Source organism: Leuciscus leuciscus, assembly GCF_965113295.1.
Source record: "Leuciscus leuciscus genome assembly, chromosome: 15".
Taxonomy (NCBI): domain Eukaryota; kingdom Metazoa; phylum Chordata; class Actinopteri; order Cypriniformes; family Leuciscidae; genus Leuciscus; species Leuciscus leuciscus.
In genome coordinates this window covers 17,840,237-17,856,239 of record NC_138739.1, presented here as the reverse complement: position 1 = coordinate 17,856,239, position 16,003 = coordinate 17,840,237, and the positions used below count along the sequence as shown (strand labels likewise).

The 16,003-nt window shown below is 36.1% G+C and overlaps 1 protein-coding gene and 1 long non-coding RNA gene across 2 annotated transcripts in view; one reads left to right on the top strand and one right to left on the bottom strand.

The window, feature by feature from the left end:
* The window catches only part of LOC309476514, a 5,218-nt gene extending 912 nt beyond the window's left edge, over nt 1-4,306 (bottom strand). Inside the window, exon 1 of the long non-coding RNA XR_014198226.1 lies at nt 3,925-4,306. This is a non-coding gene — a long non-coding RNA (uncharacterized lncRNA). The remainder of the gene's footprint in view (nt 1-3,924) is intronic.
* The window catches only part of LOC309474973 (uncharacterized protein), a gene marked incomplete at its 5' end in the record, with an annotated part of 22,076 nt that extends 6,073 nt beyond the window's left edge, over nt 1-16,003 (top strand). The window contains 5 exons of the mRNA XM_082137592.1: nt 8,184-8,513; nt 9,471-9,806; nt 11,852-11,914; nt 13,904-14,021; nt 14,929-16,003. Coding sequence (XP_081993718.1) covers nt 8,184-8,513; nt 9,471-9,806; nt 11,852-11,914; nt 13,904-13,995 — 821 coding nt within the window. The 3' untranslated portion in view covers nt 13,996-14,021; nt 14,929-16,003. The remainder of the gene's footprint in view (nt 1-8,183; nt 8,514-9,470; nt 9,807-11,851; nt 11,915-13,903; nt 14,022-14,928) is intronic.

The following is a 16,003-nucleotide window of genomic DNA, read 5'->3' as shown; positions in this document are numbered from 1 at the left end:
CGAGTTTATCAAATTTATTTAATAATCAAAATCAACACTTAAAACGTTTAACAATTTTTTTTTTATCCTATCAAGTTTGTAATAAAATATTTTCGGAAAAACTAAAATAGCGCTAATTTAATCAAATAGTTGAATTCATTAATTAAAAATTAACACAAAGAGAACTTTCAACAAAAATGTTAATCACAAGAGGCAGTTTTTGTATCAAGTTTCGAATAATATAGGCTAGCCTAATTTTGTTTCTACTCCAGTTTGTTGGTAAAAACTAACCATTTAAACGATTTCTGCTAGGCTTTTCAGAATTATGGATGTAGAAGAAGTAGAAGAAGATTATGAAATAATACACAGAGTTTAATAGTTAAATGGTGCCGACGGATCCAGAGGTATATGTTTTTATCACTTATAGCCTATATTTTTGAATTTTAACAATTATGAAATTACTTTGTTCATTGTAATGTCAGAGTCCCCACACTAGAACATGGGAACAAGCAAAAGTGAAGTACAAGAATATTCAGCATAATGGTAATTTTTTACTACTTATACTAGTCTCTTTTAAAAAAAGGCACTGTTAAGTAAATGGTTGTCTGTTTATAAAAGCAACTGAGAAAAACAGAAAAAAACAAAGAAAAAAACAGGTGGTGGTCCTGCCCTGGCAGAAGAGCTGGCCCTTGGGTTGAATGTGAATTGACCTTGTGAAGGGCATCCCTGCGTTCAGCTCTTCCTTAGACCCACATCCAAGGACCAGTAGCAGCAACTCCTTTCATTACTGGTAAATGAGATTTAAATGATCTTAGTACACTATAAAATTATGTGTTACTGCATTAAATTTAGTAAGGCCTATAATCAAAATGGCTGGTATAGTAATTTCAACTGTTATATCTGATGAATTGCTTTGACTTGTGAAAGTGAAAACTGATAAACTTATGTTAATGTTAAAATATTTTGCCATGAGTTATTGATCACATTTTTCCCGAGTGTAGTTCATTGCAATGACATTGTGTTTTTCTCTTTTGTGCAGTTTTACATAATACAACACTTGTATCTGTTCCCAAGAAAGTGGTGGCTGAAATATGTGCAGTAAGTGGACATTTTCTAACTTTAAATCAAAAGTCGAACATAAATGTGCGTTTCCAGCAAATTAATAATATAAACGACACCCTCACGAGAAAAAAATATAGATCTCAGAAAGCACACTATCGCGCTACGCTAAAGGCGTACGCTCAATCTAATCTTGTTTCCATGAAATAAGCCTGCTCGCGAGCAGGTTTAAGCTTACGCACCTGTTGCTATGACAGCAACGTCCAGGATACTTGGGTAAAGTTGGTTTTATATTCGCACATTCGGACTTCCGCGTTTAAGAACTTTCTAATTATATGTGCAATAAAGCTCATTTTTGCCAATTCTAAGCAGCGACATGATATTGACAACAAAGATTGTCAACTACTACATTTTTCACAATCGATCAAAATGGGAAAGTATTGTTTTAATGGCATACGTACTTGCGAATGTCTAATGTAGTCTGGTAAACAAGATAGGGACCGTCTAAAAAGTTGTTTTTCATTGTGTGCAAGCAGACAACTAAATGTTAGCCAACTACGATGTACCATCAAACATCACTCACATTATGTCTTCTAATACTATAGATTTTCATTTAGCAACAATAATAAAAAAAATAATAATACAAAAAAAAAACTGCATTAATGATGGTGTTTGAAAAGGTGTTTAGGAAATGAAAAAGAATGAACATGTACATGAACTGTAATTTGGTAACAATCCAGACAAGTGGAAACTCATGTGTAATCTCCTAAACATAGTTAATTGTTTCATTTTACAACTTTTCATAATTATTTATTTGCCTCAAAATGAACAAGAACTGTGTTGGTGTGCTGGTTTTGACATATGACATATGATTTATTTCAATAGGTTTTGAAAGCATGGGCCGACTGCTCCGAAGAAAGTTGGATCATCTTGTCTGGACCCTACAGAACATATTACAGCCCATGTCTTGCTGTTTTATTCACCTCTGTTTTTCTGGTTTTAAGTGTGATAAAGACTTTACAGTGTAACAGTGTTCTCCAGGTGTTGATGAAAAGAATAGCTAAACTATTTTAATGTTTTCCTGTTGTATGGCATCTTCGTTTAACATTAAAATGTCACAATATCACAATTCATGTGCACTGATTGATTTTTACAGTCCTGCATAAATATCGCTGTCCATGGTGCTGAAACTATCAGATAGGCCTAACTGACAATACTCAGAAAGCATGACAGCAAACACACTGTTTATTTTGGGTAAACACTTCAAAAACTAGTGGCAAAACTTTCTTCAAGATGGTTTACAAAATATTTGTCCCTCACATATATATTACATTTATACAATCAACTATCTTCTATGGGGATTATTATATATTAACTATCTTTTAACTATTATCTCCTAACTATTATCTTACCTTAATGGTTATTGAATCATTTTTAAGTTACAAAGCACACCCTACAAAAAAAAAAAATACAAAAAAAAAATACACTAATACACATAATTTGGGTATGGTCAAACGTAAAGAGTTCACATGACATGGTAATACTACAGCATGTAGAGGGCAATCATTTTACATGGTGGAACAGGTTGTTAAAACAAATTCTGTAATGTCTTTCTCTAACCTTACTTGATAAAGCCTACTACTGCTATTAAACCCCAAACAAATTTGGTGACACTATAGTCTGTGTATACGCATTACTACAATTGAATAGAGGTGTTAATTGTGTAGTAACAACATTTAGCTCATGGGTTTTTGATCCGGAAAGTTCGAATCTGGGAATGTATTTCCAACCTTACTCAACTAGTGAGATTTTGCCATTACCTGCCTTACTGTACATACAGTACACACATTTTTAGAATCAAATTACATTAATTCACCAAAGGGATTTTTTTATTATCTAAAGGTTGTAGTATGTTCCTATTGACCTGCCTGACTTACTACAGGTGAAATTTTGACAATAACTCCCTTACTGTACGTACAATAATCAAATATGTTTATGAAACAATTACTGTAATTCACCTAGAGTATTTTTTTCATATTCCAAAGTGTGTAGTACTTTCCTATTGACCTGACTGACTTACTACAGGTGAAATTTTGACAATGGATCAATAACTCGTGATCAATAACTCATGAGCTAAACATTGTTACTACACAAATAACATTGTTTTAATAATGTTTAATAATTTTCCTCAAAACGAGCTTTCCTTTGAAGGGGACAAAATACATTGATCTCTATATGCGCAGGCGGCTGAGAGACAGATCCGAAGGGACCAGTCAGTAACAGTCAGAAACACACACTATAGTGTCACCAAATTCAGTTCACACATCACTGCTGTCCTGATGGTTATACTACAACACTTATTTTGGGAAAATTGTCTTTTTGCATTATTATTATGATTTTTTATTATGAAAAATATTAAATAACTTCACTGTTATTCTCTGTATTGTTGCGAAATTCAGATCACACACCACTGCTGTCTTGCTGGTTAGGCTATATAGGCCTACTTTGTTTGGATAAATGCAATTTATATTTCAATATATTGCAAGTATCCAAACAAAGTGTTGTTATATAGCCTAACCAGCAAGATAGCAGTGGTGTGTGATCTGAATTTGGTAACAATATAGACAATTACAGTGAGTTTTTTGTAGTACAACTTTTCGGGTTTTGCACTTTGCAGACGGTCCCTTCGGATCTGTCTCTCAGCCTGCGTATAGAGATCAATGTATTTTGTCCACTGCGAAGGAAAGCTCGTTTGGAGGAAAAATAGGATGTAGCTGCTTGTGTACGTTACTACGATTGAAAAGAGGTGTTATTTGTGTAGTAACAACGTTTAGTTCAGTTATTGAACGCGGAAGTCCGAATGTGCGAATATAAAACCAACTTTACCTAAGTCACATAGTTCTCAGTTTTAACGTGGGAATCAGGGACCGCGACAGTGTAGTCTGTGGCTCGTCTTCAGAGAGAGCGCGCCCGCGCACCGGAGGACGATATCCCGGTTGCCTAATACTGTGCAGAGGGAGTCGTCGTTGGGCCATATTCAGAGGGCGCGCAGCAACGCACAGGAGGAAGATTTCCTTAGATTTCTTCAGATCTGAGTCACTTATGGTTCCAAACTGAATTCAGGTACCTTTGTGTGAGTTTGTTTTTCCCGCTCAGGAGAGTGAAGTGGCCAGTTTGTTGTTTCAAAGGCCACCACGTACCCCAGCAACGTCTCAGGCCTGCAACGGTGTGTGTGGGGACTAACTGTTGTGTGTGTGTGTGTGTGTGTGTGTGTTGTGTTGTGTTGTGTTGTGTTGTGTGTGTGTGTGTGTGTGTGTGTGTGTGGGCCCACAGTGTTTCGTTTTCATTCATGTTGTTATTCAGTGTACTTAAAAAACTGTGATTTTTGACCATTTCATCTAAAGTGTGACAGACTCATTCATTAATTTGGACACATAATATATTGCATATTCGGTGTGATTTTGTGTCAATTGTTGATTTGAGATAAAATGTGACTGTGTGAATTAATCACATAGGCTACTGTTAATTTGTTTATATTTTATAATTAATAAATATTTATATTTTTATATTTTATGCAAATTAAATCCTTTACATTTTGTTACTTTCAAAGAGTTTTATTCTTTCAAAAGTGTTTATACCAGACCATTTAAGCATAAGTGAGTATAGATTTTTATTAAAATTTTCTACAGGAAAATTTATTAATTTAGTGACACCAGAGGGGCCTAACTTCAACATCTGTAGGCGTATCGTTAATGAATCTGGAGCACTGTCCTACTTAATTACAAGAAAGACAGATAGGGGGCGCTATATAAGCATAAATAATTACTTTTTGAGGCAGTTAGAAAGCATGCCATGCAAGAAAACGGCGATTACAGCAGCCCGGACAAGGCCGATGAGCGGACTGACACTACTAGTGATAACACTAATGTTAGCCCATCTGCGTCTCCGCTGTCTGACGCGGTTGCGTAGATTACAGCCAATATCTCTAAGCTCATTGGTGAAAAGATGAATCCCATATCGCAGCTGCTACAAATGCATCGTGCTGAACTAAATGGGCATGAAAAGCGGATCACTGAGGCGGAAACGAGGATATATGTGGAGGACGTTACTCCGATTGAGGCTAAACTACGATCTTTAGAAAACACAACATGCGTGAACGTGCTGAGGACCTCGAAAACAGAGAAGGAAGAATATCCGCATCGCTGGGCTACCTGAGGGCGTGGGAGTTGACAACCCTACGCGATTCTTCGAGTCATGGCTTCCTAAGACTTCCTAAGACAGCTTGCTTCGAAAGCTGGCCGTATGAAGCTAGAGAGAGCACACCGCTCACTTGCTCCTAAATCCTCCTCTACGCAGCGACCACGGCCTATCTTGGTAAGGTTTCATAACTTCCAAGACAAGCAACGGGTGTTAAATGCTGCGCGGGAGCTGGGGATCAAAGATTCCGTTCTTCGCAAGAGTAAGATGTTTGATGGAGTCAAGAAACGCCTAAAATCCTCGAACAGGCAAATCTACCCTGCTCTTCTCAAGGTAAATTTCCGTGGCTGCTGGTAACACTTGATCGACCAACTCGCATCACAGGCTTTCCAGATAATCGATACTCGTTGGAGTACAAAATTCTGAGAACTTCAATGAGACTTTGAGACATACTGACTGAATATCTTTATTGTTCTGTTTAAGTTATGCGGGCATTAATGGTGGCACCGCTTGACGCTCTGATTGGGTAGTTCTTTAGTTACTTCCTTTTGTCGTTAGGGAATCTCTTCTTCGCTGGTGCTCTCGTTACACAACGGGAGATAAAGTGTGTACTTTTGTCAAAGTTCAACAATTCAAAGTTTTTCTTTACTTTTTCTGTTAGTTATTCACTTTATGTTTCTTTTTTTTTGGCTCACCACTTACTTGTCTGGCTGACATTCATACACACTGAACAAAATTATAAACGCAACACTTGTTTTTGCCCCTATTTTTCATGAGCTGAACTCAAAGATCTAAGACTTTTTCTATGTACACACAAAAGGCCTATTTCTCTCAAATATTGTTCACAAATCTGTCTGAATCTGTGTTAGTGAGCACTTCTCCTCTGCTGAGATAATCCACCCACCTCACAGGTGTGGCATATAAAGATGCTGATTAGACAGCATGATTATTGCACAGGTGTGCCTTAGGCTGGCCACAATAAAAGGCCACTCTAAACGACACGTGTCGCTCCGCCCCAATTGTCCAGACTGCACTCTGGGGTTACTCCCAGTGGGGGAAAATGAAGCAGACCAAAAATCAACATTGATCCAATGTTTGTCTTTTTCAACACTGAAAAGCATTGAAATATCAACATTGATCCAATATTATTTAGCATTGAATTTTCAACCTCAACCAAAATTATGATTTTGATGGAATTTCAACATTGAATCAATGTCACTTTTCTATCTGGGTCGTTATTAAACGCAGTAACATTCATCCAGATTAATTTGTACATGTCCTTCTTCACTTTTGCAATTGTTTGCTTCACGTTTTTCAAGATATAGACAAGTTTTTAAAGCATATGGATATATGTTTGGTGAAAATTCATTCAAAACAGCATTTACAAATTTGCATCCTGACGCAAAAACATTTGAGATTAATCTCGGATTTTGTTTGCTTGATGGGAATTTAAATGTTGAATGATAATGATTATGACTTTTCAAGGTCTCTAACAGGGATGTTGGTAAACCTATTATATTAAACCTATATAAACCTATAAGTCTATTTAAAGTAATCTGAGTTCATTTTTAAGAATATTTACGTTTTTACCAAAACAATCTTGCAGTGCCTTCAAAGTATTAACATTTTTATCAGTTCTTGCATTACATGGGAATTGAACTGATTACCTTGCTTTTATGGATTAGATTATTAATTTTTCACAATGCTAATTTGCACAAAGGTTTAAAAAGGCTATAACAATTACATATTTTACGAATACAGTTTTGTCTGAAACATTTTTTCTATAATAATAAGTTTAAGTTTTAAATAGCTGTATTTTTATTTTATTAGGATTTAAATATTTATTTGTTGTTATTATTATTATTATGAGTATTTTACCTTCCTTGGCTGTCAGCGTAACAAGGGTTGACGGGGAAACAAAATACTATGAAAAACTTCACAAATCAAACAGGTAGAGATGATGGTGATATTAGTCTTCTAATTGTTGGAGCTAAAATTCATTAGAAAGTAAAATGCCCTGTAGGAAACTCAGAAGCAAAAGGAGACTTGGTTGTATCTTAAGCAGGATTCTTTATTTGAGAACACGAGTTGTCGGTAGCTGCAGTCATCAAGTCTATCTAAGGGAACTTTACATGGGATCTTATAGGGATTCAGTGGGCAGTCCTTAATGGTGCTGACAGTCCTTTAAAGTGTTGACCTTACACACAGCCTTAAAGATGACCACTGAATCTAACAATCTAAAAACAATACAGGCAATTACCACCGACTGAAGAGAATGATACCCCCCAAAATGTATAACCATCACATCATCACAAGAACTAAGACTATGTAAACATTCACACATAGTTTGACTCTCAGTAGGAAGATCAAAGACTGACAAAACCCCTTCACTGGAAACTATATTGAATCTAATCAGTAAATTGATGCCATCATGTTCACATTGAATGCCCAATACAGTGTAGTTCACCTTAGTTTTCCATGTGATGTTATGTAAGGATGTAGGATCAGCAGATCTCAAACAGATTCTTAAATTTGTAATCCAACAGTAAAAAATGAGGATATGAGAAAACAGGTGCTTTTAATTGATTCTCTTTTAGTGATCAGTAATCACTGTTTTAAACAATGTTAACCGATCCAAAAATGAGTGAAATCAACTGTATTGAAATTAAACAAAAACAATCAGTTCCTCAATATTTTTTTTTTGCACTTATTTTTAAACATTTCTCATTTGTATGTAGCCCATCCTTCGATTCTAGATCCACTAACATGTCATTTTCTCTCATTAAATAATCAAGACTGTTCTATACTTAAAGATGAATAATTCAAATTGTGTTAATAAGACCAAAACTGATTTCAGTTTCTATAGGTCAGTTCACTAACATTACCAGCAGTGTAATTTAGGTAATATGAGTTTAATATCTGAGAAACTGTTTCTGTTTGTTCTGCAGGAGTGTTTGGTATTGAAGCAGATGAAGTGAAGACAGTGTCAATGATGGAGGGAGAATCTGTCACTCTAAACCCTGATCTTAGTGAAATACAGGGAATTAATCTGATAAAGTGGAGGTTTGGAGCATCAGGTCCAGTCATTGCTGAAACTGATGGAACTGAGATCTCATATCCCCATCACAGCGAGATATTCGGAGACAGAGTGCAGCTGGATCATCAGACTGGATCTCTGACCATCAACAACAGTAGAATCACAGACTCCGGACATTATCAACTAGAGATCATCCACAACAATGGGCCTTCATATCTGACATTCAGTGTTACTGTCTATGGTGAGGACACATTTATTATTTGAATAATTTAGATATTTTCACATTTAAACATTCACATTTGTGTTTTATGAATTAAAATGATATTCAAAGTGCAACAAGCAAATATTAGTTATGTATGGACGCTTTCCACATTTCCCAGGTTCTCGCAGAAGTCACACTTCTGTAGTAGTGAATGGAAACTACAATAAATAAATACATATATATTTTTTGTGCTTCCATTTGCTCCAATAGCAAAAAATAAATAAAAAATCTTGGCTTTCTATTAAAATTTCAATGACTATGTATATTGGTCAGAAGAGAGAAATATGTCAAATTTACTGTCACTATCTCAGTCGGGATATAATGTTTTAATGTATCTTATTATTTTTTTAATGAAAATATAAAAAACATGGCTAGATTTACTATGTTAATAACTATGTAAACACATAATCACAGTCTGTGAAAAGTGTTGCAGCTATAACACGTTATAAAATAATGAAAAATTATCCACAAAAATCGTTATTTTCGTAAAAATTTTTTTATTGATTTATATAAAAGTATTTTCTAAATGATTAAATGTGAATGTAGCTCATCCTTAGATTCTAGATCCACCAACATGAGATTTTCTCTCATTTTTTTCTGCTCTTTATTTAGTTGCACTTTTGTTTCCAGTCTCACAAATTCAAAGTCATGGTCTGAATATCATTGTGACAGTGATTGGTCTGCAGTCGATCACATGACTGATATTCAGAAAAACATAATGGTGGCTGTGATGCTGCTTGCCTACTACAGTTTTAGAAAGAAATTCATAAGTGACTTAAATTCCACACACAGTTTGGCCAGGCAGATGCTTTTATTAGTTCCAAAACAAATCAAAACATGATCAGTTATTTTATAAATGTAAGAAATGTATTTATTCAACATTCATATACAATGTTCAATATGTTTAATCTCTGTCTCTGAATATGTTTCTTGCAGACTCTCCACCTGTCATTGATGTTGAAAGGAAAAGCGTAATGAAGGGAGATTCTGTCACTCTTCAGACTGATGTCACTGAACCACACGGAGATGAGCTGATAGTGTGGAGGTTTGGAGATGAAGGAAAACTCATAGCTAAATGTGATATAGAAACCAAGAGCTCACCATTATATAATGACATTGACGAGAGATTCAGAGACCGACTGCAGCTGGATCATCAGACTGGATCTCTGACCATCACTGACATCAGAAAAAAACAATCTGGACTTTATACAGTGATGATCAGCAGCAGCAGCAAACAGACGTTATACAAGAGCTTCTCTGTTACCATCAGTGGTGAGTAACTCAAGTCTTATAAATGTATTGTTTATCAGCATTCAGAGTGCAAAACTTGAACCCCAGACCTTTAGTTTGCTAAAACACCGTGTTATCTGTCATATTGCATGACACCTATACCTACAAATAAATCGAAATACTGACTGTTGTCAAGCTTATGATCAAAATTTTATAACTATATAATTATAACTTAAATCTTCATCAGTAGCTATGTTTCCATCCACCTATTTGTATGGGTATTTTGGGATATCGTATCAAAAACTGCTGGATTGAAACGCCAAGATGCACTTAAGTTCTAAGGCATAGTCACGTACATGGTATTTTTATAAACAGGAAAAAAAAGAAAAAAATCTCGTCCACACAAGCATGGTTTTAAAAGAATCTCTGTTCATATAAAAACGCAAATACATTCTATGGAGTGCTGTTAAGAGCATGCCAAACCAACAGGTGTAAAGCCATGTAAAGCCAATGTTGGCCAATCAGAAGTCTGATAAAAAGGCTAGTGCGTAGTGTTGCATTCTGACGTCTCTGCACTGCAAAAAAAAAAAATCTTGTTTACAGTCCAAATATCAAAAAATTCTTAAATCAAGATGCATTTACTAGATGAGTAAAATACCATAAGATATAACGTCTTGTTTTCTGGGGGAAACGATCAAAATGAAGTGAGTTTTTGCTTAAAACAAGCAAAATTATCTGCCTAGATGGAGTAAGAAAAAATATTTTTTTTCATTGGCAGATCTTTTTTTTTTTTTTTTTTTTTTTTTTGAAAACAGGACATTATATCTTATGGTATTTTACTACTTTAGTAAATGCAGAGTGGGGGTTCAATCTTCAACTGGTTGGCTGGAGCCGCCACTGACAGGTCACGTGACCTGTCAGTGGCTGCCTTGTGGCTGACAGTCTGCCTTGGCAAGTTTCAGCAACCATTGATTTTTGTCAGAGTTTGTGTTTTGTGTTCCTCCCTCTCTAGCTCTTCTGAATGTATTATTGTGCATCTGTTGATATGAACATGTTCTTTTATGTGATTGGTGTTTTAGAGAATTTGATCATAATTAAAACTGGTTGCTTACCGACACTGTCACAGCGTGTACAAATAACAAGGTCACATGAGACACAGCCATCTTCTAACCGTATACATACTGGGAACTATATTCTCAGAAGGCGAAGCTCCAGTAGCACCTCAATGCAGAACACGAGATCCGGGGGGCGGAGTTGGATCCAGATATAAGGGGTGGAGATTGGTAGGTTTAGGGGTGGGTTTAGGGATTAAGGGGTGGAGATGGGTAGGTTTAGGGGTAGGTTTAGGGATCAGGGGGTGGAGATGGGTAGGTTTAGGGATCAGGGGTGGAGATGGGTAGGTTTAGGGATCAGGGGGTGGAGATGGGTAGGTTTAGGTATATGTAAGGTGGGAGGAGTTGGATCTAGATCCGACTCCTCCCCGTGGATTTCATGTTCTGCAGTGAGGACCATCTCCGAAGCACTGCTACTTCTGCGGAGTGATATACTCCAACTCTTAGCGAACTCTGCTCCTCACCACGGGGCTTCTCAGGTGCTGCGAGCAAATCACTCCGCCCAAGTAGCAGTGCGTCTATACCAGTATGTATACGGCTAGAAGATGGCTGTGTCTCATGTGACCTTGTTATTTGTAATTATACAAATCACAACATGTAAATAGGAAAATGTTGGCGTTATTTTTTGGGAGCAGTATGTTAGCTGAAGCCGTTTACCTCCAGTCTTTGTGCTAAGCTAGGCTAGCGGTGGGTGCGTCAGACAGAGTTACAGCACGCACAGAGATGAAAAAGGTATGCATGGACTTATCTAACTCTGGGGGATACGGTGAATAAGCTAAAGTCCCCAAAAGTCGGTGTGTTCCTTTAACATGCAAAAGATTAGAGTCATACGATTATATTCATAATAATAAAATAGTGCAGTTACTATTATTTGCACCTTGACAACACTAACTGCCGTAATGAAATTTGTGACAGATGACAGCTTAAATTCCTGTAATCAGCAAGCTATGTAACTGTATGAATATGCTATTTCAGAGACTGCCACAGAGGGAGATACAAAACACTTCTGTACTCATGTGAATGAAGAAGAGAGAATAGGTGAGGAGCAAATTGTCTAACAGTTGTTCAAAATAAATGTGTGTGATTTATAGTTTTTGTGAAAATATAACAGCAATATAAATAGCTTGTTTTATTGCAGTAAATGCTATGGATTGGCTCAGACATGATCAGTTATGTCTGTTTATGTTTGTAGAAGAGTGTTAGTGTAGCTGAGGGTGAGCAGAAGGATGGGGAAAGAGAAGATGAGGAAGATAGTAGCAGCAGGGATACAGAGGATGCTGGAAAGAGCCGGAAATATAAAGGTTGTCATGATGAGCATCTGGCTGAGGAAAAGACAGATCAGAATGATTTAGCAGAAGACTGTTTGGTAGAAGTTCCAGGATTATAATGGCCTGCAACTCTAAATAATGTGAAAAGAAACTTATTGTTAGCAAACTTGCTTGTGCAACAAAACTATCAGATGTGGAGCTGAAAAATGTGGAAGGCAAATCCTTTAGTGAACTGAGCAAAAGGTTTCAGAAAGCGTTTCAGGAAGCGTTTGCTCCCATTCTGAAGCTGACCGTAATGATCTTTGTTACGTCCTAGGACGTATTGTTTCTTTTTGTTTGTGTGTGTGTGTTATGTTTTGGAATCATGATGTGATTTAAGATTATTGCTGTGTGCATTGCTACTTGAGAAATGTATACGCTTGGTCTACCCTGTGCCACCAAACATTCATTTGTAAGAAACTTAATGCTTTTTGAGTAGGGAGTTTGGACCCAGCTTTTGTTTAATAGTTTTCTCCTGTTTTTGGTTTAGTAAGGCAGATAGGAAAGTTCCATGTTCTTTTATTTAATTTTCCTTTTGTTAAGCCGGTAAGTTAGTTTTCTTTAAACATTGTTGGATTTTGTTTGTTGTTTTAGCATAACCCCCTCCTGAGAAAATTAATATTTCTGTTTGTTCTATATTATTTACTAATATACAAGTCTAGGGCCGGGCCGGTTTCACAGACAGAGCTTAGATTAAGCCAAAATTAGGCCTTAGTTCAATTAGGACATTTAAGTAGCTTTTATTAACGTGCCGTAGAAAAAAAAAAATCATTACTGATGTGCATCTTGAGACAAAACAATGACACTGACATATTTTAAGATATTATTGCAAGTTATTTTCTGTTAAAACAGCTCAAATATACATTTTAGTCTGGGACTAGCTTAAGCCTTGTCTGTGAAATGGGGGGTATATTTCATTTTTCCAGATGAAGTGTCTTGGATGTAGTGCTGGGGTTGGAGACGGAAAAAAACACCTTGCCTTTAAAACATTATTTAACCTTATTTGTCATTCCTAATACCCCTAGACTTGGGAGCAATGTAACATTATAATGATAAACGTCTTTATAATTACAGTATCAGATCTTCACTCAGGTTATATAGTGCTGATGTTTATAGTGTGTGTTATAGATCAGACACATTCACACTAATATCTGTCTTTATCATTACAGTATCAGATCTTCACTCAGGTTATATAGTGCTGATGTTTATAGTGTGTGTTATAGATCAGACACATTCACACTAATATCTGTCTTTATCATTACAGTATCAGATCTACACTCAGGTTATATAGTGCTGATGTTTATAGTGTGTGTTATAGATCAGACACATTCACACTAATGTCTGTCTTTATCATTACAGTATCAGATCTACACTCAGGTTATATAGTGCTGATGTTTATAGTGTGTGTTATAGATCAGACACATTCACACTAATGTCTGTCTTTATCATTACAGTATCAGATCTACACTCAGGTTATATAGTGCTGATGTTTATAGTGTGTGTTATAGATCAGACACATTCACACTAATGTCTGTCTTTATCATTACAGTATCAGATCTACACTCAGGTTATATAGTGCTGATGTTTATAGTGTGTGTTATAGATCAGACACATTCACACTAATATCTGTCTTTATCATTACAGTATGAGATCTTCACTCAGGTTATATAGTGCTGATGTTTATAACCTTTGTTATGTCTGTCTCTCTTTCTCATTACAGAACCAGTTCTGTCTTCAGGTGCTGTGGCAGGAATAGTTGCTCTTGTTGTTCTGCTGCTGGTGTTTTCAGTTGCAGCTGTTGGTGTTTTTTAAGTTCTCTAAATATGAAAGGCAAATGGGTAAGTATTACAGTCAGCTGACACATTAAGAGAAAAATTTACTTTATTGGTCTACAATAGTTTAAATCTATAATGTGATGAAGTGCCATGGTCAGTCACTTAATCAGATTTTCTACCCCTTCTGATGTTTTAGTTTGAACAGTATCTGAACCTCTTGACTATGCCTTCATAATTTCATGCATTAAATTGCTGCCTTGTGATTGGCTGATTAGAAATTTGCATCAATGGCTCGTTAGATATTTGCATCAATGAGCAAGTTTAACGAATAAAGAGGTTACTGAGGCCCTGTTTACACGAGAACGCTCGCGGGTGATGACGTAAAAATATTTGATCAGATGTGCCTTTCGTTTAGACGGCGACGGTGTTTTGGGGGCTTAAAAACGCAAAAAAGTGAAATCACCCTCCAGAGTGGAAATCTTAAAAACGCTCCACCGTCGCGTTCCCGTCTAAAGGGTAAAAACGCAAAAGTCTGTTGTTGTGTGGCAGTGCTTCACATTGCCACCTAGCCGCCTGGAGTGCATACTACATCGAATTTCACACACTTTTGCATCTCCATATGCACGCAGATTTCCCCCCGATAACGCTCGTCTAAACGCAGAATAAAAAGTGATAACGCAGCGCCACTTTTGCGTTTTCTCTTCAGATCGTTTCCATGTAAACATAGCCTGAGTGTATATCGTGGCTACCTGAAATAATGTTAAAAAATATATAAATTAACATTAAGCAAGAAATGTCTAATAAATGTTGTAAATTGTTACTGATAATTTAGAAAAAGTCATAAACATGATGAAGTGATTATTAGATGCACATGTGAAGAATCACACAGAATCTTCTCAGCATTACTGACATGTTCATCTGCAAACTCATTTACACTGTGATCTCCTCATTTCTATGTTTGTATCTGCAGCTGTGACAGATGAAGAGAAGGCAGTATTATATGGAATGCCAGACCTGACTTAATAATACCTGCCTTTTTTTCCACATTTATTCATTTATTTATTTATGCATTTATTTATTTCCTCTTTTATTTATTTTCACATTTATTTATGTATATATGTTTTTGTCTACAATTATTTATTTATACATTTATTTAATGCATTTATTTATTTATAAATTTTTTCTCTGTATGCTAATGAGGGGGGCGTGTTTTACCTCAGACATAGCAATCGAGCTCAGAGTGGCAGTGCTGAAGCTTTGAGGATACAGCGACACCCTGTTGTGTGAACAAACGAAACGCAAGAGGTGTATGGACGTGCCTTTGCAAGAAGTCCCACAGGGAATTAATGACTTAGAGGTGGGCAATATATCCAAAATCTTATATCACGGTTTAAGTCTTTTAATATCACCTTAACTGTATGTATATAGGGTTACCATCTTTATTCCGGACATGGAAAACAAACTGTTCCAAATCCGGTTGGGATTTCTAAATCTTGGCAGCACACATGAAGAGAAACAGCATCTTCAACAGATCTGGTAACAGCCACTTTGACATTTCACTGAAGTCTGTATTGAAGTTTAGGACCTCTGCTGTACAAAAGCTGTCTCTTCAAATGGCATTAGGTATATTTGACTGCTTAATGCAGAGGAGAATGCCTTTACTCTGCAATTACAATTGCATAAAAATGGTTATGAGATAATTTTTTTTAATATAACATTTTGAATATAGAAATATGAAATGATAGAGTCGATGAAATTACACGTTTAAATATGAAACTAAAACAGCCAGTAGGTGGTGGCCTTAACGAGTGAGTTCAATCATTAATTTAGCCGATTCGTTAGAGTAAGATTCGTTCAGTAAGAAAACACGTGTGTTTCTCATGTGTTGCTCAGAGGCGCGGTGGTTCTGGGGAGTTTGGAACTTTTTTTACCTGAAGAAACAGCAAAAAAGAAAGAACAAATATTCGAATAAACACTCTTCTCATGTGATATCGTGTAGGCCTATATCATATTATGTTATATAAAATGATCACATACATTGGCTT